At 35.4% G+C, this 27,860-nt stretch overlaps 1 protein-coding gene across 2 annotated transcripts; it reads right to left on the reverse strand.

Moving 5' to 3' along the window:
• Positions 1-1,648: 1,648 nt before the first annotated feature.
• On the reverse strand, positions 1,649-21,137 carry LOC132556025 (ribonuclease P protein subunit p40-like). Of its 2 annotated transcripts, XM_060220418.1 has the most exons (9): positions 20,956-21,137; positions 8,571-8,712; positions 8,191-8,259; positions 7,441-7,536; positions 6,215-6,340; positions 5,235-5,442; positions 3,041-3,175; positions 2,072-2,139; positions 1,710-1,841 (listed from the first exon to the last, which is right to left on the reverse strand). In XM_060220418.1, the coding sequence occupies exons 1-9, from the start codon at positions 21,076-21,078 to the stop codon at positions 1,801-1,803; spliced, it is 1,008 nt and encodes a 335-aa protein (XP_060076401.1). In that variant the 5' UTR covers positions 21,079-21,137; the 3' UTR covers positions 1,710-1,800. The 2 variants fall into 2 exon arrangements, with proteins under 2 accessions (XP_060076400.1, XP_060076401.1); XM_060220417.1 differs by lacking the exon at positions 2,072-2,139 and having other exon boundaries at positions 1,649-1,841.
• Between the last annotated feature and the right edge of the window lie 6,723 nt (positions 21,138-27,860).

Genomic DNA, 27,860 nt, shown 5'->3' on the forward strand with positions numbered 1-27,860 from the left:
TAATACAGCACAAGCATATTTTCTTTGATATTCTATCATATTGATTCAAGACCATGTCCATTATCCACCTGTAACTGACTGCTATCTAATAATACTTTGGGATCTTTTTCAAATGATATTTGCTAATAGTTGCTTAATAAAAATATCTTGTGCAATCATTGAGTACATTCAATGAAGACCAGTTCATGAACATTTACAACACCTGCAAAAAAAAAAATAAGCAAATCTTCAAGAACCGAAAACAGATCCTCAAATGGTGGGCGCCAAGATCCCACTGGGATCTCGTTTGGTCTATAACCTTTTACCATCTCATCACACTTTTGACCTCAGTGTACTTAGGATTGTAGTGCAGCAGAAAAAGTTAGTCCATTCCTTACCATCTCTTACACTAAGTTCGCCAGTGCTATTTTGCTTCACACTGGTCACTTGTCTGACCATGTAGTCATTGTAACATCACACTCTAAACTTATACTGGCTGTGTTATAAGAACTTTTATTCCATTGTCATGCATGTTGTTCAAAATCCTGTAATTATGGATTAAATTGTCTTTCTGTCTCCTGATCGTTAGTGTTAACAAGTGGTGAGTGAAAAATTCAAATTGTTGCTTCTTGCTGCTGTAAAAACCTGGACTTGAAAAACAAACCCGACACAAAATATCAGTTTGACTTGTCTCAGCAAATCTAAACTGAAATGATAAGTGTTCACAGATTTGTTTTACCCACCTTTGAAAATTTTCCCAACCACTTGCTATATTTCTGACCAGTCTTTGAACAACTTTCGTCAATGGATGTTATTAATATTTTTAATGGACTCTTTACTTTGCAGTCCATTCCAAATATTGATATCATACTTCAAATGTTCATGCCTTAATTTTGGTTTGATCAGAAATAGTCCCCATATGATGCCAGGTCTTCCTGCCAATATGACAGTCAAAAAATAAAGTTCCGAAAGAAGAAATTCTTAATAATCAAACTAACTTTTGTAATTTCTTAGTTCAATGGTATTGATGATATTCAGCACTTACATCTTACAGGGTGAAATGGGAATTTTATATCGGTGACATCTTGAATTTTACTGGTAATAGACACGAGAGACGGCGGTGCCTGTGTGACTAGATGATCTCTCATTGGAAACAGCTGTCACTTTGTCCGGACATTTTCATAATTTGTCATGTTTTCAACACCGTGTCACTCATGACTGTAATGAAGGAGTAACTACAGTTTGTAGTCAGCGAGATGAGAAAAACAGGAACACATTATGCATGTCTACAATGGATTTGCTTACATATCTTTGTATATGTTTCTTTCTTTCTTTTTGGGAGCTTAACGTCCTTGTTCCACTTCTAACTGGGCCTAGGACACTCTTTGTATATGTGTATAAGCTAATGCCATTTAACAGGCCTAGAGCTGGTTTTCTTAACTTGGTCACACGTCACTTGAAATCATACATGCTCTACTGACTCTGAAAACAAAGTTCAGTTGATACCCAGTAAAAGTCAATGGGATTACTGATATCAATCCATCATCATGTGGATAAGCAGTGAGATACTGAAATAATGGATTCTATCATAATATAAAATTCTATATGTATGCTAGATAATAAGTCACTTCATAGTAAAAAGAACCATATGTTTGTGTTAACACTTTATTTATTCAACAACATCATAGAAGGAGAAAGCTTTATAGCACCAATAACGTTGGTCCTGAAACACCAGAAATGAGTAAATATTGTCACCACTAGATAGAAAACCATGATCCTTAGTTCCCCACGATACTGGTGCGTCAACAAGTCCATGAACTGTCATACACGCCCAGGGAATTTTCGCCTTCTGTAGGTATTTTCTGCAAAAAAAATGTTTAGAGGGACACTGCTTTCTGCTAATCTGATGTAGTTCAGAACGCCAAGAAAATTGGAAGAGGCTTATAGTCTTCTATCACTATAGTCAAATGTCTTATTACAAAGTGAAACTGTGCTCTTTTGACTTAGTAAATGGAGATTTTACAAAAGACACAATAGCACCTTGCCATAAAAGTAAAGAATTAGATAGATTAAAGTCAAATAAGGAATAAACCTGCATCATACTGTTGTTTCATCCTCCGAAGACTTTTCAGTGTTGCTAAGAGCCTAATCTGTTGAAACCTTGGAGGCAATTAGGAAAATCCAAAATTGGTCAAAACCAGACAGAGAAGTACACTGATCCAAAATGACTAAATTTCATAATATTCAATATTTAATGACTTCAAAAAACGATGACTGTTATGAAGAATTATCCTTTACTAAATATCTAAAAACATTTCATTGAATTGCAAAGTCATGAAATTGCAAATTAATAGTTTTAAAATAGCGGTGTGAGTTTAGACAGTAGAACCTACACTAATATGATTCTTTTAAACTCCTGATTGTGATGCAGAGTTAATCATTTCTAAGTACAGCAGCTGTTCAATTATCATCATGTACTTGGGTACCACTTTAAATTTGTTAGTATCATCTAAACTATAGTCATGTCAGATTATTGAAACAGAGTACTTCAACAAAAGTAAACATGTGGTGCGGGGTGAAAACTGTCCAAAATGTCCGATACAAATTATGTAGCTAGACTCACAAGAACAAACCCTGTAGTCAGATAACGTTTATACAAGTGTAGATATATGACTGGGTTAACTATTGCTAATGTTTGAAAAAGTATAAAATTTTCATCATTGATTTTTACAGGAGTGATACAAGTTCACAGTATATTGAAGACATGTTTACAAGCAAATGCTTCTTTTTCGTTAAGTCCATTTAAGTCCATATAATGTCAAGATCTACACATAAGATTATGTTCAACACAGTACAATAGTGTACTGGTTCTAATTAAGATCAAATCTTCATCACTATCAGTCTTACTATAAGCTCAGCGGCAAACACATAATTTCTTACTCAAAGTCATGGGGCTGGCTTATTACAGAAGATTGAAATACCAACTGATAAATTAATGAACAGATATAGACATCAGCAGGCTTATTCCCAGGGCTTATTGCTGGATAAATCATAAGAATACCTGAGCTCCTCCAACACCTCATGTATGGTGCTGGGAGAAAAGAAACCTTTGTACTGGACATACACAGAATGGTCAGCTTCTCGCATTGGACCCGGGTAACGATATGTTGTAATGTAGCTATCTGGATCACCATTCCTACCAATAGAAACATTACATGTATAATGGACATAGACAAAATGGTCAGCTTCCCGTGTCTGACCCGGGTAACCATAGGTTAGTAGCTATCTGGATCACCTGTCATAAAGCATAACTCCAGAAATGTGTAATCTGTACATCAACATTGCTGTTCGTTGATATAACTGTCACTGACCATGAGTGTACAACAAATCACTTTAATGCATTAGAATGCTTAACTACGTTTTCACCTTTGAAAATGTGTAATTTATATCTTAAGATCTGTCAAACTTTGTACCTTACCTTAAATGATCAAGTTGTGAAATGGAAGTGGTAATTACTGAGAATTTTTCAAAACATCGAAGAATATATACAATAAGGAATTAAAGTCATTATTCCAAACAAATTGTTTATGTGTCCGAAATACAAATTTCCTCCAACTAAAGATCGATCAGAAATTGTGCTGATTTTGTGAATTTTGAACATTAACAAGATCTGACTGGACCATAATTTCATTTCAAATAAGGGGCATATAAAAACCACACAGATGATATGACACAACCACAAAGATGATATAAGACAACCACACAGGTGATATGAGACAACCACACAGGTGATATAAACAACCACACAGGTGAAATGAGACAACCACACAGGTGATATGAGACAACCACACAGGTGATATAAACAACCACACAGGTGAAATGAGACAACCACACAGGTGATATGACACAACCACACAGGTGATATAAGACAACCACACAGGTGATATAAGACAACTGACAGGTGATATGAGACAACCAAACAGGTGATATGAGACAACCACACAGGTGATATGAGACAACCACACAGGTGATATAAGACAACCACACAGGTGATATAAGACAACTGACAGGTGATATAAGACAACCACACAGGTGATATAAGAAAACCAGACAGGTGATATGAGACAACTGACAGGTGATATGAGACAACAACACAGGTGATATAAGACAACCACACAGGTGATATGAGACAACCACACAGGTGATATGAGACAACCACACATGTGATATAAGATAACCACACAGGTGATATAAGACAACTGACAGGTGATATAAGGCAACCACACAGGTGATATGAGCACACAGGTGATATGAGACAACCACACAGGTGATACAAGACAAATGACAGGTGATATGAGACAACCACACAGGTGATATGAGACAACCAAACAGGTGATATGAGACAACCACACATGTGATATAAGATAACCACACAGGTGATATAAGACAACTGACAGGTGATATAAGGCAACCACACAGGTGATATGAGCACACAGGTGATATGAGACAACCACACAGGTGATACAAGACAAATGACAGGTGATATGAGACAACCACACAGGTGATATGAGACAACCAAACAGGTGATATGAGACAACCACACAGGTGATATGAGACAACCACACATGTGATATAAGACAACCAGACAGGTGATATAAGACAACTGACAGGTGATATAAGACAAACACACAGGTGATATGAGACAACCACACAGGTGATATGAGACAACCACACAGGTGATATGAGACAACCAAACAGGTGATATGAGACAACCACACAGGTGATATGAGACAACCACACATGTGATATAAGACAACCAGACAGGTGATATAAGACAACTGACAGGTGATATAAGACAAACACACAGGTGATATGAGACAACCACACAGGTGATATGAGACAACCACACAGGTGATATGAGACAACCACACAGGTGATATAAGACAACTGACAGGTGATATCAGACAACCACACATCTAAACTACCAGACCTATTCATAAACTATTTTGATGGCATAATTATAGCTCTAACTTAACACTAACTAGGCACATTGCAGCAAGAGAACCATGCAGTTAAGGACAGAAACAAAGAGGAAGGGTATCCTACAACATATGAATTATGGTACGTATATAATATTTTGGAAGTCTGTCGAATCTGTTCTTCATGACTTTATTAAATCCTTGAAAATCTCTAAAATAGCTTTTAAGGAACCCCTGAAAAACAAAAATTATTTAACTATAGTTATTTAAACTTACAGACATGAGTTAACGGCTACCCCTCCCAGCCACTCGTACATGTCATCCTCGGTGTATTCTCGTTCATCACAGCTGTCTAATTCTGCATCAAGTAAGGGAATCTCTAGATGTTTTAACAGTCTCTGCTGACATTTCACAGGTGTCTTTAAACAATTATGACCTTTTATCTGGAAGTACTTCTGTAAGGAGCTGGAGCACAGTGCAGCATCTGATTAAGGTAAAAAGGTTTGCTTATCTTTAGAGGATTTCAATTAAAATTGGTGAGAGTTGTAAGTAAGTATCAATCCTGTATCACACTGAAACATTAAAATAAATCATGATGGTATCAACCCTGTACCACACTGAGACATTAAAATAAATCATGATGGTATCAACCCTGTACCACACTGAGACATTAAAATAAATCATGATGGTATCAACCCTGTACCACACTGAAACATTAAAATAAATCATGATGGTATCAACCCTGTATCACACTGAAACATTAAAATAAATCATGATGGTATCAACCCTGTACCACACTGAAACATTAAAATAAATCATGATGGTATCAACCCTGTACCACACTGAGACATTAAAATAAATCATGATGGTATCAACCCTGTACCACACTGAGACATTAAAATAAATAATGATGTACATATCTCGTTCAAGACAGTCTTCCCATTTTCAGCCCCTTTCTTCTGCTTTTATACAATACTGATGTCTCTTTCATTCACTAATTCTCCAAATCCAATTTCATCAAACCTCTTTATCCACAAAGAAGAGGATTTTAATTCCCCTAATGGGCCCCAAAACAATTGTCCTTTCTTCCAGTAATGCTACTTACCAAATTTAGACAAATTCATCCTTTCACATTGATCTGGTTTTGTTTTAAAGAAAAAAGCTGATATGTACCATGACATTAACTAGTTTCAGTCCTTCTAACCATGGGAGCTGGATAATAAAGACACCACACCCTATTCTTAAGCTATATTTACCATTGGGAGTCCATGTCATGATGACGTCAAACCGCACATCAAGCCGATCTCGAAGACTTCTAAACACTTGTTGATACTTTTTCTTTTCTGGTCTGAAGCATTTCTCTAGGAGGTTTATTGTGACCACTGTACAAAACCGTTTTTATTGTCATCAGTCTTCAATGTAAATAAGTTAATGATTCACTGTGATAGATTCTACATTATCACAGATATATGAATTACACTGAAAAAACAAACATGGCTTATTGTTTTTTAAATAGGTCACAAAGACCTTGCAAAGTCATTTAATGTCACCTTCTAATATCGATGACATCTTGTTTTTCAATAACAAGATATCTATTGACTATGTCCATTATATATATCCACCATTACTGGAAACAAAAGATATGACAGACTCTTCTGCATCAGCTACTTATCTCGATCTTTTCTATCAACGAAACCAACATGGACAACTTTCCATCAAGCTGTATGATAAATGTAATGATTTCAATTTCCCTGTAGTGAATTTTCCATTTCTGTATAGCAATACCCCTGCATCTCCAACCTAAGGTATTTACATGTCACAGTTGATTCGATATTCAAGGGCCTGTTCTCATTATCACAATTTTCATGTAAGAAGTCGTCGAATAACTGACAAAGTCATAACACAAGAGTTCAAAAGATGGAGGTAGATGAAAATTATGGGGAAGTTTTATGGTTGCCATAGTGATCTCATTGAGAAATATTCTACTTCTTTGTGCGACATGAAGCTGTATGTATTTGATGCTCGTTAGTTTGCCTGTTGGTTCCGGTGTTGTGTACATTGTTCTCACTTGAGAACATGACATTACTTACTTTGATTGACTAAGGTTTGCATGGTGGGTGTCGTTGTTTTTCAGAACACCTAGTCTTATTCTCCTTGAACCTTTTTAGGTGTCGCCATGTAAATCTTTCTTTTGTTTCTATTTTGTTCAAGTTTTATTGAATTGAGTTTGAATTGTGATTCTGAACCCATATTGTTATCTTCTTGATGTTTTCTATATAAAAGTAGGTGCAGTACGCTCAATTTCTACACTTTCTATTCATTACGTAGTAACAGTATGTTAAAGCACTAAACTAATGGCTGTATCAAGTAGACTGAAGAGAAATGACTACATGGTACATCTACTTACTAGAATGCACCGTAAAACCTATCAGTGACACAAGTCCTGAAGCAGACTACTATCAATTGTTTGTACATGTATTACCAAATTTGTCCGGATTCCTACGAGGAAATTCTGCAGGCCTCCCCTCCAGTCCTAAACACTGGTAAGTGTCTTTCGTCAGGTGGAGGATCAGGTGACCTGGAATACACAGATTATAATACAAGTATATATACTGTAGTGTGGTAATATATGAGTGACTACAATACCTCAGTCAGTAGAACATCAGACTTAGCCTTATCAGGTGAAGAACATAGGTAAGTGGTTTGTTAAACACATTCAGAATGTTTTGTATTTCTCAGGAAGTCAAGATCAGACAATGCTGTACTGTTGTGTTCTAATATGGAAAGCATGTGACGGGCTTCCTGTCCTCTGATGTAGCCATTAGCCACCACAGTGACCAAATCTCAATGAAAATAAGTTTATCTAATCAAAGGCAATTAACCAGGCAAACAAAAAGATGAAACAACATTAGAATTGTTTTTATAGTCAAGCAAATCAAACAAAATGTACAAATAACGATCAGAATTTTAACCTTATCATTCAATTTGAAACAAAATTATATATATATTGTTCACAGAGAAATAAACAGCAAAAATGATTACAATAGATATGAATCAGAATCATAAAAGTGCTGCTCCACAGCTGGTTTTCTGTGTATAAAACTGAAAAGGATTACTAATGTTTCTTCTTAAGATTCATTGATAAAAATAAAACTTCACAAACTATAATAATTCAGGCCCAGATTGTAGAGTTGACCTTGAAGTGTCCTGTATCATTAGAGATTATACTCACCATTAGGGAGAACAGCAACACAGTCCTCATTGTCGATGTGAGTCTTGTGAGACATCAGACACAGGCGACCTGTTGACAGGAAATAACACTGTGCTAACACATTTATTTAAAAAAAATAAATAAAAACATTATATCTTGCTTCAGATGGATCAGGTAATAAATTTTAAGTAAGTGATTTCGGATTATCATAATATATGTATATTTTACTGATAATAGTAATCGAAATTTTTCAGAAAGGATAATCCATAAGCAATTTGGACCTCTGAAAAAGATAAGATCTCTTTATCAAAAACATGTGTGTAAACTTTCTACAACAGCTAAAATGGTTTTATTTTCAACCAATATGTAAAATGTATATCCAGTATAACAATGTAATTAACCTGTTTTGATAAAAGCTCCAATCAAATCCATGTCTATCAGTTCTAACACTGACAATCCCTGTACCGTGAAAGATTTCTCCTCCATACAAATATCATGTACAGCATCGGGTACAGTGTTAGTATCCGGCAATGTTAATCCAACCTACAAACACAAGTAATAATGACAAAATTAACAGATTTATCTGTTTTTCATGTTTTCAGGGAGACCTTGAGCTTTGGAACTATTTGGGGAAAAAATCAGGCAATGATACAGTTTATTATATAATAATGGTTATGTGATGCATCCTTTCAGATACTCATGAATTTTGATGGTATCACAAAGATGGCGGGCTTATTTCTGGTTGAGGCAGTGAGTGACATGGGAGAAATTTATTAAAACAACATCGAAATGGGAAGTGGAGAGTACATTAAAAAAATTGTTGTAATTGACTTTCCTTTTTGTCAGTAATATCAGAATGTTGATAAAGACAACTCACTGTGGCTAATCGTTCAAGTATATTCTCAATCTAGGGGTCAACTTCAGTTATAATATCACAACAAAAAAGATTAAAAACATGGTATTGTATTCTACCTTTACTGGATAATAATACATAGAAAAATACACAAGTCTCCATTTGAAAGAAATTCACTAACAACATGACAACTGAACTGGAAAGCAGAGGGACCTTCTGCATCATCAATGATCTAAAGAAGCCTCTTACATGGCCAGGACAATGTGAGGGACCGTTTCCAATAAAATTGTGCAGGTGTAGGTATTTGTTGAATTTGTGTGATATTGTGATATTTGCGAATGGGGATTGTCTGCTTGTTTTTATGCTGGAGATTAGGTGATGAATTTTCTGCATGTTAAAACCAAAGTTCATGATCTAATATCCAGTAGATGTATAAAAACAAGCATACTAGATAGTGTTTATATCTTCTTGTTCAAAAACATGTTAACAATTGTCTTATTCTTTGATGACATTTTGTAAATCACTAATTCAATCAATCTATATATATAAACAATGTCTGGAACACTAATATTTGATGAATAAGATGCTCAGGTAATTGAGTATCAAATTTGTTCAAACGAATGATTTTGACCTTTGCGATCACAGAAGTCGAATGTCATAAAGAATGATACAGTGTACAGCAGTGACATTCAGTCTGTAGCTAAAATATCTAAACAAGGAGATAAGTATAGCAAGGGCAGGAGGGGGAAGAGAAAGAAGAATCAAGATCAGACAGGCAGTTTCATGGTATATAAATGTAAAAGTGGGCTATACAGTGAGCTAAATTGGGCTCAACCTGGGTTAAGATGATCATGAAAAAATATTCAAAGCTGCCAACTAGAACCAAAATCATGAATTAGGGGTATTTATATAAGGGTTATTAATAATTGATAATAATAATAACATCAAAAATCAAACAAAAATAAACTTTGGATGAAGTCATTATAATTCCAAAAGAGGTTTCCATTTTCCTTAATCTGTTTTCAAAATCCTTTAATAAGCTCACTTTTACTGTTATCTATAATTTTTTTGAACCAGGAAATGATCTTTTATAACATTGACGGGTGCAATGAGGTGTAGGGATTTGCTAAGGCATCTAGTTTTGTAGATATAATGTTTGATAAGAATTAAAATTTCATTATCCACATGATTACAATATTGTGTTACTATTCAAAAAAGAAATGATTCCTGGTTATAAGCAAACAGAATTAGTGATAAATCAAGAAGAGTTTCAAATCTCCCAAGTAAAATTTGCACCTCTTGACATTCCCATAAACAATGAATTACTGTCTCCATTGTAAATTCAGTTCTGGCAGGCAAGTCTGTTCACTTTCTACTGTCTATCCAAATACTTTGTGTTTTGCTGGTGTTGATGTTTTGACCTGAAATGCTGGCATAATTATTAAAGTCTACAACTAACTCCCTGAGAGATATCACTGACCTAGAATTAATGAAGTGTAATCAGCATACTGAACATTTAAAACTGGTGTATTTTCAACATGTATAACCTTAATATGACAATTGTTTTTTTTTATTTCTAAAGCCAAAACTTCAGCACAGAGAATGAAAATATACAGAGAAAAAGGGTCCACTTGCTGGCATCCATGTTCAACATAAAAAATATTGCCACCTTGATTGATTGATGCATTTACATTATAATGAAAAATTTGGACACATGTTCTTATATCTTCACCAAAGTTAAAATAATTCAAGACTTTGTCAATAAAATTTGAAGATACTGAATTGAAAGCTTTTTCAAAGGCAACTAACATTAATATGCCTGGGGTATTTTGTTCCTCTGCAAACTGCATGACATCATAAACAGTGCGAATACTTTCTCCTCTGTACCTACGTGATAAAAGTCCTGCCTGATTGTCATTGACTGTTTTAATCCTATCTGGCCCTGAAGCTATTTTATAGGTAATATTTAATAGGTTTCCTGCTTTTTAAGGAATGGCGAGGCTTATTTCCCTTTGGAATACAAAACATTACACCATGCCACTGTGTAACTGAATAATGACCAATTGTAAAAGCATAGTTTATGAAAGAGACAACAAAATTACCCAAATATTTCCAAAACGCTATTAAAGAATTCTGCATTTAATCCATCTGACCCAGGACTTTAATAATTTTTCATGTCTTTGAGAGCTTTCCTTGCTTCATCAAATGTTATGGTCTCCTTAATTTTTTCAGATTCAGTATCACTTAGTTTTTTAACATTACAATTCTGCAGATGGATTTCTCAATCAATTTTATCAATATCTATATAACTTTTTATAAAAAGTCCTATTTTCTGCCAAAATATCCTCTTGGTTTGTAATGACCTCATTTTCTTTTTGAATTTTTGGAGCAAATTTTTTAATAAAGTTTCTATTTTCTAACTAAAAAAGTAAGATGTTGGTTTTCCCTTCTTCTATACATTTAACTCTAGCTCTGATCATCCTCCAGAAGTTTTTTTTCAAACAGATTTCCTCAAGTTCCTTTTAACACTATCTCATTGCTCCTGATCTGTATTGGTTTCATCCTCCAAAGAATCTATTAATTATTTAAGTTCTTCCTCTCTTCCATTACTTTGTTTTTTCTTATATGATGCATATGAAATAGATTTTCCCCCTATTTCCATGAGCAAAGTTTCTAGGAACAACTGATCATTTATTACAAATTGTATATTACTATCAGGAATAAGATTAAGAGTATCAGGATTATAAACAGGTAAACAATTATTTTCTATTCTCTATGCATTTTTTTTATCCACATCAAGAGTCCAACAGTAAAGAGCTGTTCAGTTTCCAAAGGCCCTTCCCCTTCTTAAATTCATTCATTATTTATTGCATAAATTGTATATACAAATGGATTGGGCACAAGTTTACAAACTTATATAAAGCCCGTTCCAAGATAAATAACAGACACATATAAATGCAAAAGATGACCTATTCGAAATTTACAAGATACAATTATATATACAGAGAGAGAGAGCAGAGAGAGAGAGAGGGGGGGGGGGGGGGGAGAAAGAGAGAGGGGGGGGGAAAGAGAGAGAGAGAGAGAGAGTACATCTACAAATGTAGTGAAAAAGGAACAATAGCGATATGGTCTAACCCAACCCAGGTGACAATCACATTCTTTATACTATTCCACTCTTCCTAGCGTTCAACTTGTCAATGTCTATCAAAAACCGTGCCACCGATGTCCTTCTCCTTGGTCCATGCTGATCCTTCTGGAAATAACATATCTCAACCGATTGTCACCCGAGTTGGGAAGGAACGATTATAATTTACTATAGAGTATAATTTAAAACCGGTTTGTATTTATAATAAATCTTTGGGTGGATTGGCATATAGTTTCGTTTTCCTGGTTAGTCAGCTCGGAGTTTCCAAATAATAGAAGGTGGAGGTCTAGTGGAATGAAATCATTAAGCTCACGATAAAGTTGTAGGCGTTGGTAGGCATAATTATTACATACAAAAAAGAAGTGATGAGCATCTTCGATATAGTGCCCACATTGACAGTGTTTATAATTAATTAAGTTAGCATGAAACAAGTCATTATTTAAAGTACTGGATCTGTTACGTAATCTGGCATGCAGGATGTTAGTTTTTCTATCACCAATAAGAAAATAGGGCGGAATTCGAATGTCTGTGTTTTTACGGAGAGAGTGTTTAAAGACCGAATATGTTTCACTTTGTCGGATATCGTGATCTAACTGATTCCAAAGATGAATAGTAGAGGGAAAGAAAGAAGATTTTGTGAGTTGTAGACGGTAGTTTGGTATGGAGTAATTATTGGCATTTCGAAGGTTATAGGGTGAATTTTCTGAGACTAAGGGGGGAAGAAGAGTGGATAAATAATCAGGTGTTAAGTTATTTTTGATTTTATAAAAAAGCTGCAATTTCCTTCTAGAGCGTCTAAAGCAAAGTGGTTCTAACCCACATTCAGAATATAAGGAATCTCTGCTCGTATAAGATGGTAACCCCGTAATCACACGAGCAGCCTCTAATTGAAGTTTTTCTAATTTGTCTGCGTCACCGAGAGTACATCCATCCCATACCTCACAGCAATATTCTAATAGTGGAATAATATAAGAATTATATATTCTATACAATGTTTGTCTACCTAGAATAAATTTAAGTTTTCGCAAGATACTAATCTGCTTAGATACTTTTTTACAAATGTCCTCAATATGACTTGTCCATTTACAATTCTGGTCAAATGTTACCCCCAAATGCTTATGATTATCTACAAAATTCACACTAACATTATCAAATTTTATATCTATCGCGTAGTCTAATTCGGAATTATGGATAAGTAATGCTTCTGTTTTAGTTGGATTAAACTTTACTAGCCACTTTCTCGCCCAATTTTGAATTTGTTCTAAATCATCATTTATTACAGTTTCAACGTTGTAAGGGGATGGGTTCGAGTATAATAAAGAAGTGTCATCGGCAAATAATTTTGAGAAACTCTGAAGATTATCGGTTAAATCATTAATATATAAAATAAATAATAGGGGACCAAGTACTGAGCCTTGTGGAACACCCGCATTAGAAGATTTAATAGAGGATTTAGAGTTACCCACGCAAACTTGCTGTTTTCTTTCACTTATATAATTAACAAGCCAATTTAAAAGTTTACCCCGAATACCATAATTTGCTAGTTTCACTTCCAGACCCCTGTGCCACACACGATCAAACGCTTTCGATATATCGCAAAAAACTAAACATGTAGGTTGCATTTTTTCTAGATTTTCGCATAAAGTATGATAAATTTCGATAAGTTGATGTACTGTCGAGTGACCAGGTTGAAAACCAGATTGGAACTTGTATATCAGTGAATTTTCTAGTAAATAGTTATTAAGGTATTTTACAACTAATCTTTCAAAAACTTTACCAACAGTGCTTAATAATGAAATTGGCCTGTAATTAGCAAAATTGTGTTTGTCCCCTTTTTTGAATAATGGTATCACTAATGCATGTTTCCACATTTTAGGAAAAACCCCAGTTTCCAGAGAGGATCTAAAGATGAGAGATAGTGGGAAAGCTACTGATACTGCTGTATTTTTTAACATATTATGACTGATTGTGTCTATACCAACAGCTTTATTCACATTTAAAGATTTAAGTATGTCAATTACGTCCCTCAATTCAAAATGTATATCTGATATTGTCGAGTCTGTCCGTAATTCTACCGTCGGAGATTCTATATTAATGTCGTCTATAGTAGAAATGGAAACAAAGTAATCATTTAAAATATTAGCTTTGCCATCATCGGTCATTTCAATGTTGCCATGAGTATTTCTAATAGGGGGTATAATGTTTGATTCGTCTGAAGATTTAACTAATTTACGTACAATTTTCCAAAAATTTCTAGGATTTGAATTCGAGTATCGATCTAAAATTCCATTTATATCAGCATAAAAAAATTCTTTTGTTCGTTTCTTCAAGTTATTCACATGATTACGTTGTTTCCGAAAGTTAGATAAGTTGTTGTTGGAGCGGTTTGATTTATACAATTTCAACAGTCTATTCCTTTTCCAAATTTCACGTCTTAAATTTGAGTCAAACCAGGGTTTGTCATTAGGTCTAACGGTCACCGTCCGAGTCGGTATACATTCCCTAGCTATGTCTAGGTATCGCGTTGTAAAAATTTCACACATATCGTCAGGAGAGTTAGCAGTCGCAAATAAGTCTACCCAGTCCGTATCGTTTAATTTATTATTAAATAAGTTATAATTTGCGTCATTGTAGCATCTTATAGTTCTTTCATAAGTCTTCCTAATACTAGTCCTAACTGTCAATTCAACCGTTGTCGCGCTATGGTCAGAGATGTCACTGTCTATATCTATTACGTCGGTGTAGCTAAAACTGCACGTGTCAGACAGAATAATCGGGTCAAGTAAGGTCGAGCTTGTACGTCTTACACGTGTCGGTCTTTGAACGATATTCGATAGATTAAAGGAGTCAAGGATATCAACAAATACATGATTATTATTAATAGTTAAGAGGTCAACGTTGATATCACCAACGATTACTACGTGTGAAGTTTCATTAAAAGCCGTTTCAATTGAGTGTCGGAAGTAATACCAGAAGGAACGATCACAATTAGGAGGTCTATACACAGTACAAAGAAGATATTTTTGCTCTGAAAACTGGAGTTCTGTCCAAATAATTTCACCCACCCGGAATTCCAAATCAGCTCTATGACGGGTGCACAAGAGCCTGGAAGCGTAAATAGCTATCCCCCCACCCGGAGACCCACGATCTTTACGGTATACATCATAATCACTAAGGAGTATATCAGCGTCTACGGTGGAGTTATCAAGGTGAGTCTCGGTGACACAGACAATATCATAATCTAATGCTATATTTTCTAGAAATGATAATTTGTTTTTCAGACTTCGAATATTTAGATGAAAGATAGAAATGTCGGTTTTCTCGATAGGGCCGGGGTTAGGATGGACATCGTTACATGACAGGATGAGAAGTTGTAAAATTAATAGAAAGCAAGAGTTATTAGTAATGGCAGACAGAGTAGCGTGAATGGCTAATAATAAAGAAGTAATGATACTCATTAAGCTAGACCTACATCTTGTAAACAGTTTACTGATAGAAATAAAAATGAAAAAATGTAATGTAGTATTTATACCGTGTATCCGTTGGTAGAAGCAACCAATAGCTACTCTATACTGCATTAAATCATTACCCATCATCATCAAAAATTACATAAACAATAGAGTAGACAATAGAGTAGCCATCAGGTCCATCTACCAAGGTTTTATAGCCAATACACCCAGTAGTAATTCTTACAAGGAAAAGAAAAGAACAGAAAAGATACAAGATAGAAAATAAAGGAAAATGACGTAAAAAATCGTAAAGAGAAAACATGGTTTTCACAAGAGTATATCTGTGTATGGCACGTTGCGTGATGGAGAACTTAGATAATTACATTTAGATAAACACTTTCAGATATAACATCATAACAATATGTACAGGACAAGTAAAGGACCTAACATAAATTGAAACACACCAATCTTTTTAATATATCATTAAATTGTAATATACCATTAGGCACAGACGGAAATTTGTAATATATCGTTAGACACAGACTTAATATTGTACAATATCATTAGACACATAACAAATCTGCAGTATGCCATTAGTCACATACCATTTTGTAATATCTCGTAGTACGCAGCAAAATGTATTTTCGTTAGTCTATACCAGATTTGTAATATTCCAATAGATAAATATCAAATTCAAATTGATAATATCATTAGACACATACCATTTTTTTTAATATATCATTAGACAATATTTTAATATATCATTAGACATGTAGCAAAATTGCATTATGCCATTAGTTATATATTATTTGTAATATATCATTAGACATATTTGTAATATATCATTAGACATATGCAAGTATTTGTACTGTATCTTTAGACACATACCAATATTTGTAATATATCATTAGACATTTACCCAAATTTGTATCTTATCTTAAGACACATACCAATATTTGAAATATCTCGTTAGATATACCATTAATTGTAATGTATCATCAGACACAGACCAATATTTGTAATATATCATCAGTCACAGACCAATAATCTGTAATATATCATCAGACACAGACCAATATTTGTAATATATCATCAGACACAGGCCAATATTTGTAATATACCATCAGACACAGACCAATAATTGTAATATATCATCAGACACAGACCAATAATTGTAATATATCATCAGACAAATATCACATTTGCCATGTGCAATTAGTCGCATACTCATACTAAATTTGTAATATCTTATTAGGACATATATCTAATTTATAATATATCACTTGACACATACCAGAATGTGCAATAAATCGTTAGGCAAATATCAAAACTTGTAAGTTTTCCCTTGACACATATCAAATTAGTTTTATTCCTATAGTCGTATATCAAGACTTGTTATAATGCTGATAGTCACACATCAACTTTGTAATATATCACCAAGGCCATAGCAAGTGTGTAGTATTTCATTTGACATATACAAAGGTTTTTTTTTTATATATATCATTAGACACAAACCACATTATTAGAATTAAATATTAAGAGCCATTTAAATTCAGACGGAAATTTGTAATACATTTTTTGACACATATCAACTTTGCCATATGCCACTTGTCACATACGAAGTTTGCTATATATCATAATACATACCAAATGTGTACTATTTCTGTGTCTTTAGACACAGACGAAAATTTATATTGTATCATTAGACACATATCAAATCTGTTATATGCCATTTTTCACATACCATGTTTGTAGTATACCATAATACATGTCAATTGTGTTCTATTCCATCAGACTTCAATCATTTGTAATATTTCTTTAGACATATATAAATTTTATAACATATCATTAGACACATACCAAAAATTGTAATACATTGTATATCATTAAACACATACCAAAAATTGTAATACATTGTATATCATTAAACACATACCAAAAATTGTAATACATTGTATATCATTAAACACATACCAAAAATTGTAATACATTGTATATCAATAGACACATACCAAAATCTGTAATATATCATTAGACACATACCAAAAATTGTAATATATCATTAGACACATATCAAAAATTGTTTTATGCCTTTAGTCACACATCAAATTTTTAATATATCTTGTGTATTATTTCATTACACATAAAATATTACCGTAATTTAAATTTGTAATATGTCATTAGACATATCACCAATTTTTTCAATATGATATCATGAAACAAATCCTAAAATTTGTTATATACATGCATCATTGGACACAGACGAAACTTAGAATATATCATTAGACACATCTCAAATTTGTCAGATGCCATATATCACATACCATATTTGTAATATATATAATGCATACCAATTGTGTTCTATTCCGTTAGACTCAAATCATTTGTAATATTTCTTTAGACATATATCAAATTTATAACATATCATTAGACATATACCAAAATTGTGATATATCATTAGACACATACAATTTTTTTAATATATCATGAGACGCATAACAAACTTGTAATATGTGATATTAAAAATTTTCATAAGATACAACCTCTATGTTATCATAGACATATATACATGACCATTTTTAGGAAAAAACACGGAATCTATTATACGGAGCTTGGGTGATGTTTCAACTCTAGTGCTCTTACACATTCTGCAGATTTTATAATGATTTTGTCGGAGAATTCACTCGTTTTATAAAAGATTCTGCCGTCCATAGTCCACAGGGCATAAATGTGTTTTTCTTTGCGTAGCTTGTTGAGACGGCTTACAAGTCCTGATCGGTGTCCTGTGAGACTCTCCGTAATGAAGATGTTGTTGTCTAGGTTTTTACACTGTTTTTTGTTTTGGAAGATTTTGTGTCGGTCTGTGTAGCGAACAAAGCGCGCAATAACAGTCGTCGTACCATTTTTGACCTTACCCAGAACATGGGACCTGGAAATGTCCTCCCGATTTATGTTTACCTTGATAGCACGAGCAATGTTTATTACTGCCTCATGTGTATCAAAAGCAGAAAGATCCCCGTGGGGTACTGGGACGTTGTGGAATTTAAGCGCAGTGCGCCTGGAGTACTGTTGTTGTTCTTCCAACTCTGAGCGAAGATCATTCATTTCCGTTTTCAGATCCTTTAATTCTGATGCTTGCTTTTCAATTGTTTGTAAGAGGGGTGACACTTTTTCCCTGACGTTTTTAGTGACGATACTGTCGAGTTGGCTGTCATTATTAATGGCGGTACTCACAGCACTCTGTATCATAGGTTGGATTGTCTGAGTGAGTGAGTTTTCTATTAAACTAGCCACCATTGTTGCTATGGTAGGAGCAAGCATCTGGGCAAATTCTTGCAGAAATTCAGGTGAAATTTGGGATTCAAGTTTATTGCCAGCCATGTTTGAATTACCGGTTACGTGAGAACCCGGTGTTCCTAAATCAGGGCGTTTGTTCTCGATAATGTCCGGAGACACTGGACTAGACATTTGTTTCCGTTTATCAGTAGCAGCTCCACAAATAGGGGTTGTGAAAACTAGAGCCTGTTCTTTGGTAATATGGAACCCTGTATCAGTTTTAGACGAGCACGCCATACTATATATACTGTTCACTATACGTATTTTATATAAGTAATGTTTCTATATGTGGCTATATATAGCTAAGATGGCTGTCCTTTGTTCGGTCACTATGAATCACAAAAATCGCCAAACTGACCTGATATCCTAAATATGGTGCAAAAATATAGGGTACAGTTTGTAATTGAATGTCCGTGTACACTTACTTGGAGTCTGGAGCTTAGAAAAATGTCGAGAAATATAAGAATTACATCAAAATGTCCCCACCACACAAGCACCGGTCAGTACACTCAGGCCATCACGTGATATCTCTTATTCATTCATTATTAAAGATATTACTGGCGCAGAGTTATCTGATCTATAGCCTGGCATGAATTAGACTTGCTGACATTTGAACAAAGAGTTTCAGAGACAAGAAAATATCCATTCTAGCTTGTTTCACAGGATTAACACATTGCCAAGTATATCACCTAGTATCAGGATGGTGTTCCCTAAATTTATCAACAAGAGCAATGTACACAATAATTTCTTATAACTTATTTAGGTTAAAATCACCACAGATTATTACCCTATCATTCTCAAAAGTTTCCATCACATCCAATATTTGAATAAAAATGTTTGAATTGTCCTGGTTTGTAATTGTAATTGAAATACTGGATAATTTGAAATAGAAACACATAAAGTTCTTTTGAACAAGTACAACAAAAAAGGGCATCATAGTTTTGACATGACCCAAAAACCAATTTATTTATTTAACAGTTTTAACATCCACTATTACGGCCTTTCAGGAGACGAGAAAAGATTGGCAATTGAGTAGGAGGGGAAAGTAGCAAGAGATGGGAGAGAGTGGGATACAGAGATGAGGTAGAGAGGGGCTATTATGCTACTTGACCTGTTCTAAAACTACAATTTTAGAAGACGACCCCCTGGCCTAATTGTAGACCTACAGTGTAGCCTAACACTCAGCAAGGCGCAGCAAGAGGACTGGTTTAAGACCAGAGAGGAAGAGGAATGGGGTTCTACAATAGGTAAATGTGTTGATAGTATTTGGAAGTCCATTAAAATTACTTAATAATCAATCCCTAATGCTAACCTAACCCTAACCTCTGTGCTGGCATTATCACGCCTGCTCTTTATCCAAACCAAGGACCCATGTACATTTTTACACTAAAAGTTAATATTTCAGTTGTCTGACATTTTGTTCAATTAATAAAGTTTATCAATTCCATTGCTTATGATGTGACTAAAACTTGAACATTGGTAAAGTCAGGCTCATCTACGATATTTGCACTTAATGTTCCCCACCTACGACATTGGCACTTAAATGTTCCCAACGGCAACTCACTTGTCATAAACGGAGAACAAAGTCAATAATACATGTCCAAGTTGTCATTTCCGCAGAAAGTTAAAGATAACAAAATAAGAACATTTCTTATGCTGTGTCACACTGGCTTTTGTATCACATAAAATGCGATGAGCTTTTTCGTTGCAAACGAATAAAGAATTTTGTGCTTCTAGTGCAAACTATCCTGCATTTGAGTAACAAATTGATTACTGTCACAGTAACTGTCATTCAAATACATGACCATTATAGGTCAGTGTCCCCATCTGTTTGATTGCCTTTACTTGATTATATTAAACCTACAATGTATTATCAGAACACTTATTATATATGTTATCTTCTCTTGCGCTGTATACGCCAAAACAGGTGACACACAGCGTTCAGTCGTCTAAACATCAAAAGATAACAATAATAATAATGTAAATTTATAATGTATACCTACTGAACAATTGAAATAATGATTCAATACTGTGCCCTTGTGTTTGGATTTTGAGTTCAGAAAGGAAGATGCTTCAAATATTCTCTTTCCAAGGGACTCACGTTTGGAGAACATAGGCGCCGCCATGACAGTTATATCGCATTCGAAACACCTCGCCACAGCACCTTCTATCTAAGGTACCTGATTCGAATCCAAGGTGTTCCGACTGCTTATTTCGGCAGTAGGAACACCTCGACTGCTTCCTACGGGTACTATAATCGAGGCGAGAAATTTTCGAATGTTATTTTGGTCGATACTAAAAGTCGGAGACGAACTAAGCCGGGAAATATGTAATGCACATGATCATATCAACAAATAGATATATATATTTTTTTATTTTTGACAGGTTGATTTAAAAGTTGATATAACGTTGCTGTTGTTTTCTAAAACATCCATTAACATCAATTATTAAAAAAAAAGGAAATTGCTGTTCATGATAGCATATAATATATTTGGTAAGAAAAAATAACTAGTAACCGTGAAAAACGTTAAACTAAATACAACAATTCAATTATCGGATCAGTAATTACTTATTTCACTTTAATGCAACACTTTTATTTGGATGTACATTGTAAATTATTAAATTAGCTCAGGTCTGTATAGAGTGACAATCAACTCTGGATCTATCTATTGTATATAGGAGCACTTTAATTTGGTGCAGTAACATTAAACTTTCAATTATGTATAGCACTTACATACATGTAATTCTCGGGCTCATTTGGAATTTTGGACATTTGGATGAGTACAAAAATGAAAATTCAATAATAACAATAAATGTATATGGAGAAATGTGGAAATCCAGGGGATGACCCTGGGACTAAATTCGGAGACCGCCTTATATTCCGAAGGCCCAATAGTCCGAAGGCCCTAAAGTCCGAAGGTGCAACAGTCAGAATTTTCTCAGTTTTTTTTCCCGCAACATCTTCGCCGCTCATGTAAGTCGGATTCCCTGTACTGTTTACCGTGCATGCTTTCTTCTACATTTTTGTCGCGCCATTTCTGTTAACATTCCATTCCTTACAAATATAAGTCGCCTTTCACTTAACTGTTATAGTACAAGATAAAAGAGTAGGGCCATTTTTTTCTTGCTATTTTTTGCGCCAAAACCTGTGATAAATGTTAGGAAGATTTCTGTACTTATTACTTAACTATTTTTCTCTCTAAATTTCGTCATTATTTCATTTACAGTTAAATAAGAAACAAAAATACTTAACCATTTTTGGACTATCGGGCCTTCGAACTAATGGACCTTCGGACTATTGAACCTTCGGACTATTGGACCTTCGGACTATTGGGAATTCAGACTTTTAGGCCTTTGGAATATAAGGGTGTCACCCTAAATTCATCTCAATGGGGATGACTTGGATTAAATTTATCTAAATGGACACATTTCTCTACTGCAGTAGCATGTACTATAGAAAAACTTCATCGAATGATTCAGATTCATTTTCCAACTTCTCAAGAAACAACAAGAAGATACCAACATAAGCATAATCCAAATTCAAATTCAATAAAACCAGGACAAACTATGAAGAAAAGAAAGATTTACACAAAGACTCCTGAAAAAGTACAAGGGGAATAAGAACTGGTGTTTCAGAAGAGTAAGCGTCTTATGCTTCCTTCACGACTTCTGCCTTGTAAACCGTGGTCAATCCAAGTAAGTAATGTCAGAACAAGGTATACAACAACAGAACCAACAGGCAAACTAACAAGCATAAAACACATCCAGCTTCAAATCACACAAAGAAATAGAATATTTCTCAATGAGATCACTGAGATGACTGTAGATTTTCCCCATAATTTTCATTAACCGACATCTTTTGAAACCCTGTGTTATGACTTCGGCTGTCAGTTGATGATTTCTTACACAGAAATCATGATAATTGGAACAGGTATTTGAACACCATAAGCTGGAGATGCAGGGATATTGATATCTAGAAATGAAAACTCGCAATAAGGTAACTGAAACCATAGTGATTATAATACAGCTATAATACAATTGGAGGAAAACATCGAGATAAGCGGCTGATGTAGAAGAGTCTGGTGTGTCGCAATTGCCCTGGAGTATTCCTGTAGATAATGAAGTATATTAACAGCATTACCATAAGTGTTTAAAAAGAAGGCATCTCAAATGATTAAGGGCCTATGTATATATTACCAAACAGTGACATCGGAGGCAGCTCCTTTTCTTAAAGGAACAAATGAGCGGAGGAAATATTGGTATTGATAGGGGTTTCGTTCTTACTACATTGTAAATAAAAAATGAATTATTAAAGGTCTCACATAGGATTCATTTTGATTTCGCATAATAAAGCATATCAAAGGTTTGAGAGAGCAAATGAGAAGGGGTTTGGGACTAGTTTACACAGAAGCAGTAGACATCAACAATATAAGAGAAGTATGACTTTTTTCTGGATGTCTGAATGCGACAAAACAAATGTCTGATGTCTGTTTTCCTAACTCTGCACGTGATTCCAGCTGACTAGAGTATTCTCCATGTTGACTGTGCTAGGAATCCTCTCATGCCAACTTCCATCTTCATGGACAGTCAACCCCTTCGCCATCCAACTCTCCACCAGATCGTTTTATTTCCGATTTTCTTGAGGTCTGTATGAAATAGTAAGCCATGATTGCACTGCTTTATCACCAGGCAAGGTTCAAGTTTCATCCCCACAACATCTGGGAAAACTAGCTTCTTGTCGATCAAAGTCTCCTCGGACTAGGCATGCTGCGAAGCTACATGTCTGATTTCTGTTGACTTTCTATTCATTGTTACATTAACCTTATTCTATTGCTGAAATGGGGCATTGCCTCGTCTTCCAATACAGTGGAAAAGTGTTCCCCCATGCCTGTCAGATCTAACATAATCTCTGCTTCAGATGTCTGCATTCCTAGTGTTAATGGAATGCAAGAAGGTCATTACTGTGTGTAATCTTGGCCACTTTAAACGCCTTGACAGCTACAGTCAGTGGGCTGTCCCTTTATGGAATGACTTGCAGACCTGTAGCTGTAACGCTAGATGGGACTTCAGCCATTCACTTGCCTCTCCAGTGTCTTCCTGAATTCATTTGTATATTAAACAATACCAACAAACAAACTGCTCATCCATTTGGAAGTCTGTGACAGTGTATTCTTAGATTTGTGAGTCACCCAGAGAGTGTGGCATCTCCTTTGACCTTTATATGAAACTGCCAAGGGAATCTCACCTACTTCATGATTATACACTGTGATTTCATTAGTTTGATCCTCATTACGAGATTATATAGAGGTATCAGGATCCAGCTGTTTTGTACATGGGTTTTCGTGGTCACCGTTAGATCATCCCCACATCATCTATCTGCTGATGTGAGGAGTCACATTAGGTCTCCTCGTCTCTTGGTCTGCTACTTCAATAATATAAAGAAGTTATTGATATGATACATCCAGTTTGGGTCATTCTGTGGTGCTGTGCTGTTCTATGAATCTTTGCCACATTGCTCCAAAGTAGCCTATGATCTTTAGCTGGTTGCATGATGACGATGTGTGATACCTGAAAATCCTTCAGTGTCTCCCTTTTAACTTTCAGTGATTTTGCTTCCATTTCCAAAACTGAAGGAACAATTAACGCAGAAATTTTACCCTTTACAATAAGATGGATCGACTAACAATTGGCCGTCCTTATTTTTTCTTCATTTGAGCAAATCTAAACATCCTTGCTCTAAACCTTGTATATGTTCTTTGATGTTTCCACAAAATTTACCCACATGACCTTGAAAATTGTTGGTCAGTTTATGAAAAAAAAAAATTATAGCATCCTATCAAGTCTTTCAGAGTGGACATTATCATATTTTGAATCACTCTCATACATCGTTTTGACAATTTCACAGGTAGTGGCCCGTTTGTAATATCAAAAATTTTACTAACCAATGGATGTCTGGTCATGACCGGTAAATTTTAATATCTTTAAAATACTTTACTCATCTTTTCCTACAAGTTCCTTTGCAATATCTCTTCTTTGGAAATGGATTTTCTACACAACGGACAGGTTTTCAAGGATATCTTGATGTGACTGGAAGGTAGACATATTTATATTGTATCTTTAATTCTGGTGCATATTTGTATACACCGAAATGTTCTATAATGTTCTCCCATAGGAAATTCTCACCAATTAAATGATATCTCATGAAATGTAGTGCATTAAATTGAAAAGTCTTTAAAAATTAGGAAAAAACAATAAACATTTTTCAGTGATCAAATTTACTCAAATTTTCTTAAAATACAATTTTAAGACCAGCTTTCTCACTCTGAAATCAAAACAGAGAAAACTGAGAATTAGTAAAAGCTTCATCTCCTGTCCTGTTAAAGAGAGTAAAAGAAATATTTCTGGAAAATCTACAGGCTTAAGTAATTCAAAGATGAAAATTGCAATTCATTTCAGCAATATGTAAACACTATCACAGTGACAAGATAATATCCTAGTGACAACACTGTGTCCAACTGACAAGATAATATCCTAGTGACAACACTGTGTCCAAGTGACAAGATAATATCCTAGTGACAACACTGAGTCCAAGCGACAAGATAATATCCTTGTGACAACACTTTGTCCAAGTGACAAGATAATATCCTAGTGACAACACTGTGTCCAAGTGACAAGATAATATCCTATTGACAACACTGTCCTAGTGATATTACAGTGTCCTAGTGACAGTACAGTGTCCTAGTGACAGTACAGTGTGCTAGTGACAGTACAGTGTCCTAGTGACAGTACAGTGTGCTAGTGACAGTACAGTGTGCTAGTGATAGTACAGTGTCCTAGTGACAGTACAGTGTGCTAGTGACAGTACAGTGTGCTAGTGACAGTACAGTGTCCTAGTGATAGTACAGTGTGCTAGTGACAGTACAGTGTCCTAGTGATAGTACAGTGTTCTAGTGACAGTACAGTGTCCTTGTGATAGTACAGTGTGCTAGTGACAGTACAGTGTGCTAGTGACAGTACAGTGTCCTAGTGACAGTACAGTGTGCTAGTGACAGCACAGTGTCCTAGTGACAGTACAGTGTCCTAGTGATAGTTCAGTGTGCTAGTGACAGTACAGTGTCCTAGTGACAGTACAGTGTGCTAGTGACAGTACAGTGTCCTAGTGACAGTACAGTGTGCTAGTGACATTACAGTGTGTTAGTGACAGTACAGTGTGCTAGTGATAGTACAGTGTCCTTGTGACAGTACAGTGTGCTAGTGACAGTTCAGTGTCCTAGTGATAGTACAGTGTGCTAGTGACAGTACAGTGTCCTAGTGACAGTACAGTGTCCTAGTGACAGTACAGTGTCCTAGTGATAGTACAGTGTCCTAGTGACAGTACAGTGTCCTTGTGATAGTACAGTGTGCTAGTGACAGTACAGTGTGCTAGTGACAGTACAGTGTGCTAGTGACAGCAGTGTCCTAGTGACAGTACAGTGTCCTAGTGACAGTACAGTGTGCTAGTGACAGTACAGTGTCCTAGTGACAGTACAGTGTGCTAGTGACAGTACAGTGTCCTAGTGACAGTACAGTGTGCTAGTGACATTACAGTGTGCTAGTGACAGTGTGCTAGTGACAGTACAGTGTGCTAGTGACAGCACAGTGTCCTAATGACAGTACAGTGTGCTAGTGACAGTACAGTGTCCTAGTGACAGTACAGTGTCCTAGTGACAGTACAGTGTGCTAGTGACAGTACAGTGTGCTAGTGATAGTACAGTGTCCTAGTGACATTACAGTGTGCTAGTGACAGTACAGTGTCCTAGTGACAGTACAGTGTGCTAGTGATAGTACAGTGTGCTAGTGACAGTACAGTGTGCTAGTGACAGTACAGTGTCCTAGTGACAGTACAGTGTCCTAGTGACAGTACAGTGTGCAAGTGACAGTACAGTGTGCTAGTGACAGTACTGTGTGCTAGTGACAGTACAGTGTGCTATTGATAGTACAGTGTCCTAGTGACAGTACAGTGTGCTAGTGACAGTACAGTGTGCTAGTGATAGTACAGTGTGCTAGTGATAGTACAGTGTCCTAGTGACAGTACAGTGTGCTAGTGATAGTACAGTGTCCTAGTGACAGTACAGTGTGCTAGTGACAGTACAGTGTCCTAGTGACATTACAGTGTGTTAGTGACAGTACAGTGTGCTAGTGATAGTACAGTGTGCTAGTGATAGTACCGTGTGCTAGTGACAGTACAGTGTGCTAGTGATAATACAGTGTCCTAGTGACAGTACAGTGTGCTAGTCACAGTACAGTGTGCTAGTAACAACACTCTGTCCTAGTGACAGCACAGCAGCAGTACAGTGTGCTAGTGACAGTGTGCTAGTGACAGTGTGCTAGTCACAGTACAGTGTGCTAGTAACAACACTCTGTCCTAGTGACAGCACAGCAGCAGTACTGTGTCCAGAGGACAACTAGTTACAGTAGTGGTGTCAACACTGAGGCCAAGATATAATTTATTAACAATGTACAACAATGTGAGAGTGATACCACAGAAAGCTATAAAATGACAACATGAGACATAAACAACAGTAATGGTGACAATCTGACAGGTTACCTTCAAAACAATCAATGGAAAGCGAGTTAGTGCACACAAAACCCCTTCCTCAAATGATCCTATTGAAATTTGTTGACCTTGTAAGCTTGAATAGTGACCGTTAAAATGCATTTAAAACTAGAATTTGATGTTACATGTGATATGTAGAAGGATACAGTGAATCTATTGAGGGATTTGCGAGATATCTTGCATACAGACCTTTTACTGAACATGTGTACACACACAAAGCTATAAGTAATATCGTTTTAATGCATGGGGTATATAAACAGCCAAAGTAACAAAGCTACAACAGTGTACAACTAAGTAGGAAAAAATCAACAT

This window comes from Ylistrum balloti, unplaced genomic scaffold (genome assembly GCF_031769215.1).
Source record: "Ylistrum balloti isolate Yb309-2 unplaced genomic scaffold, AGI_CSIRO_Ybal_v1 Utg370540, whole genome shotgun sequence".
Taxonomy (NCBI): Eukaryota; Metazoa; Mollusca; class Bivalvia; order Pectinida; family Pectinidae; genus Ylistrum; species Ylistrum balloti.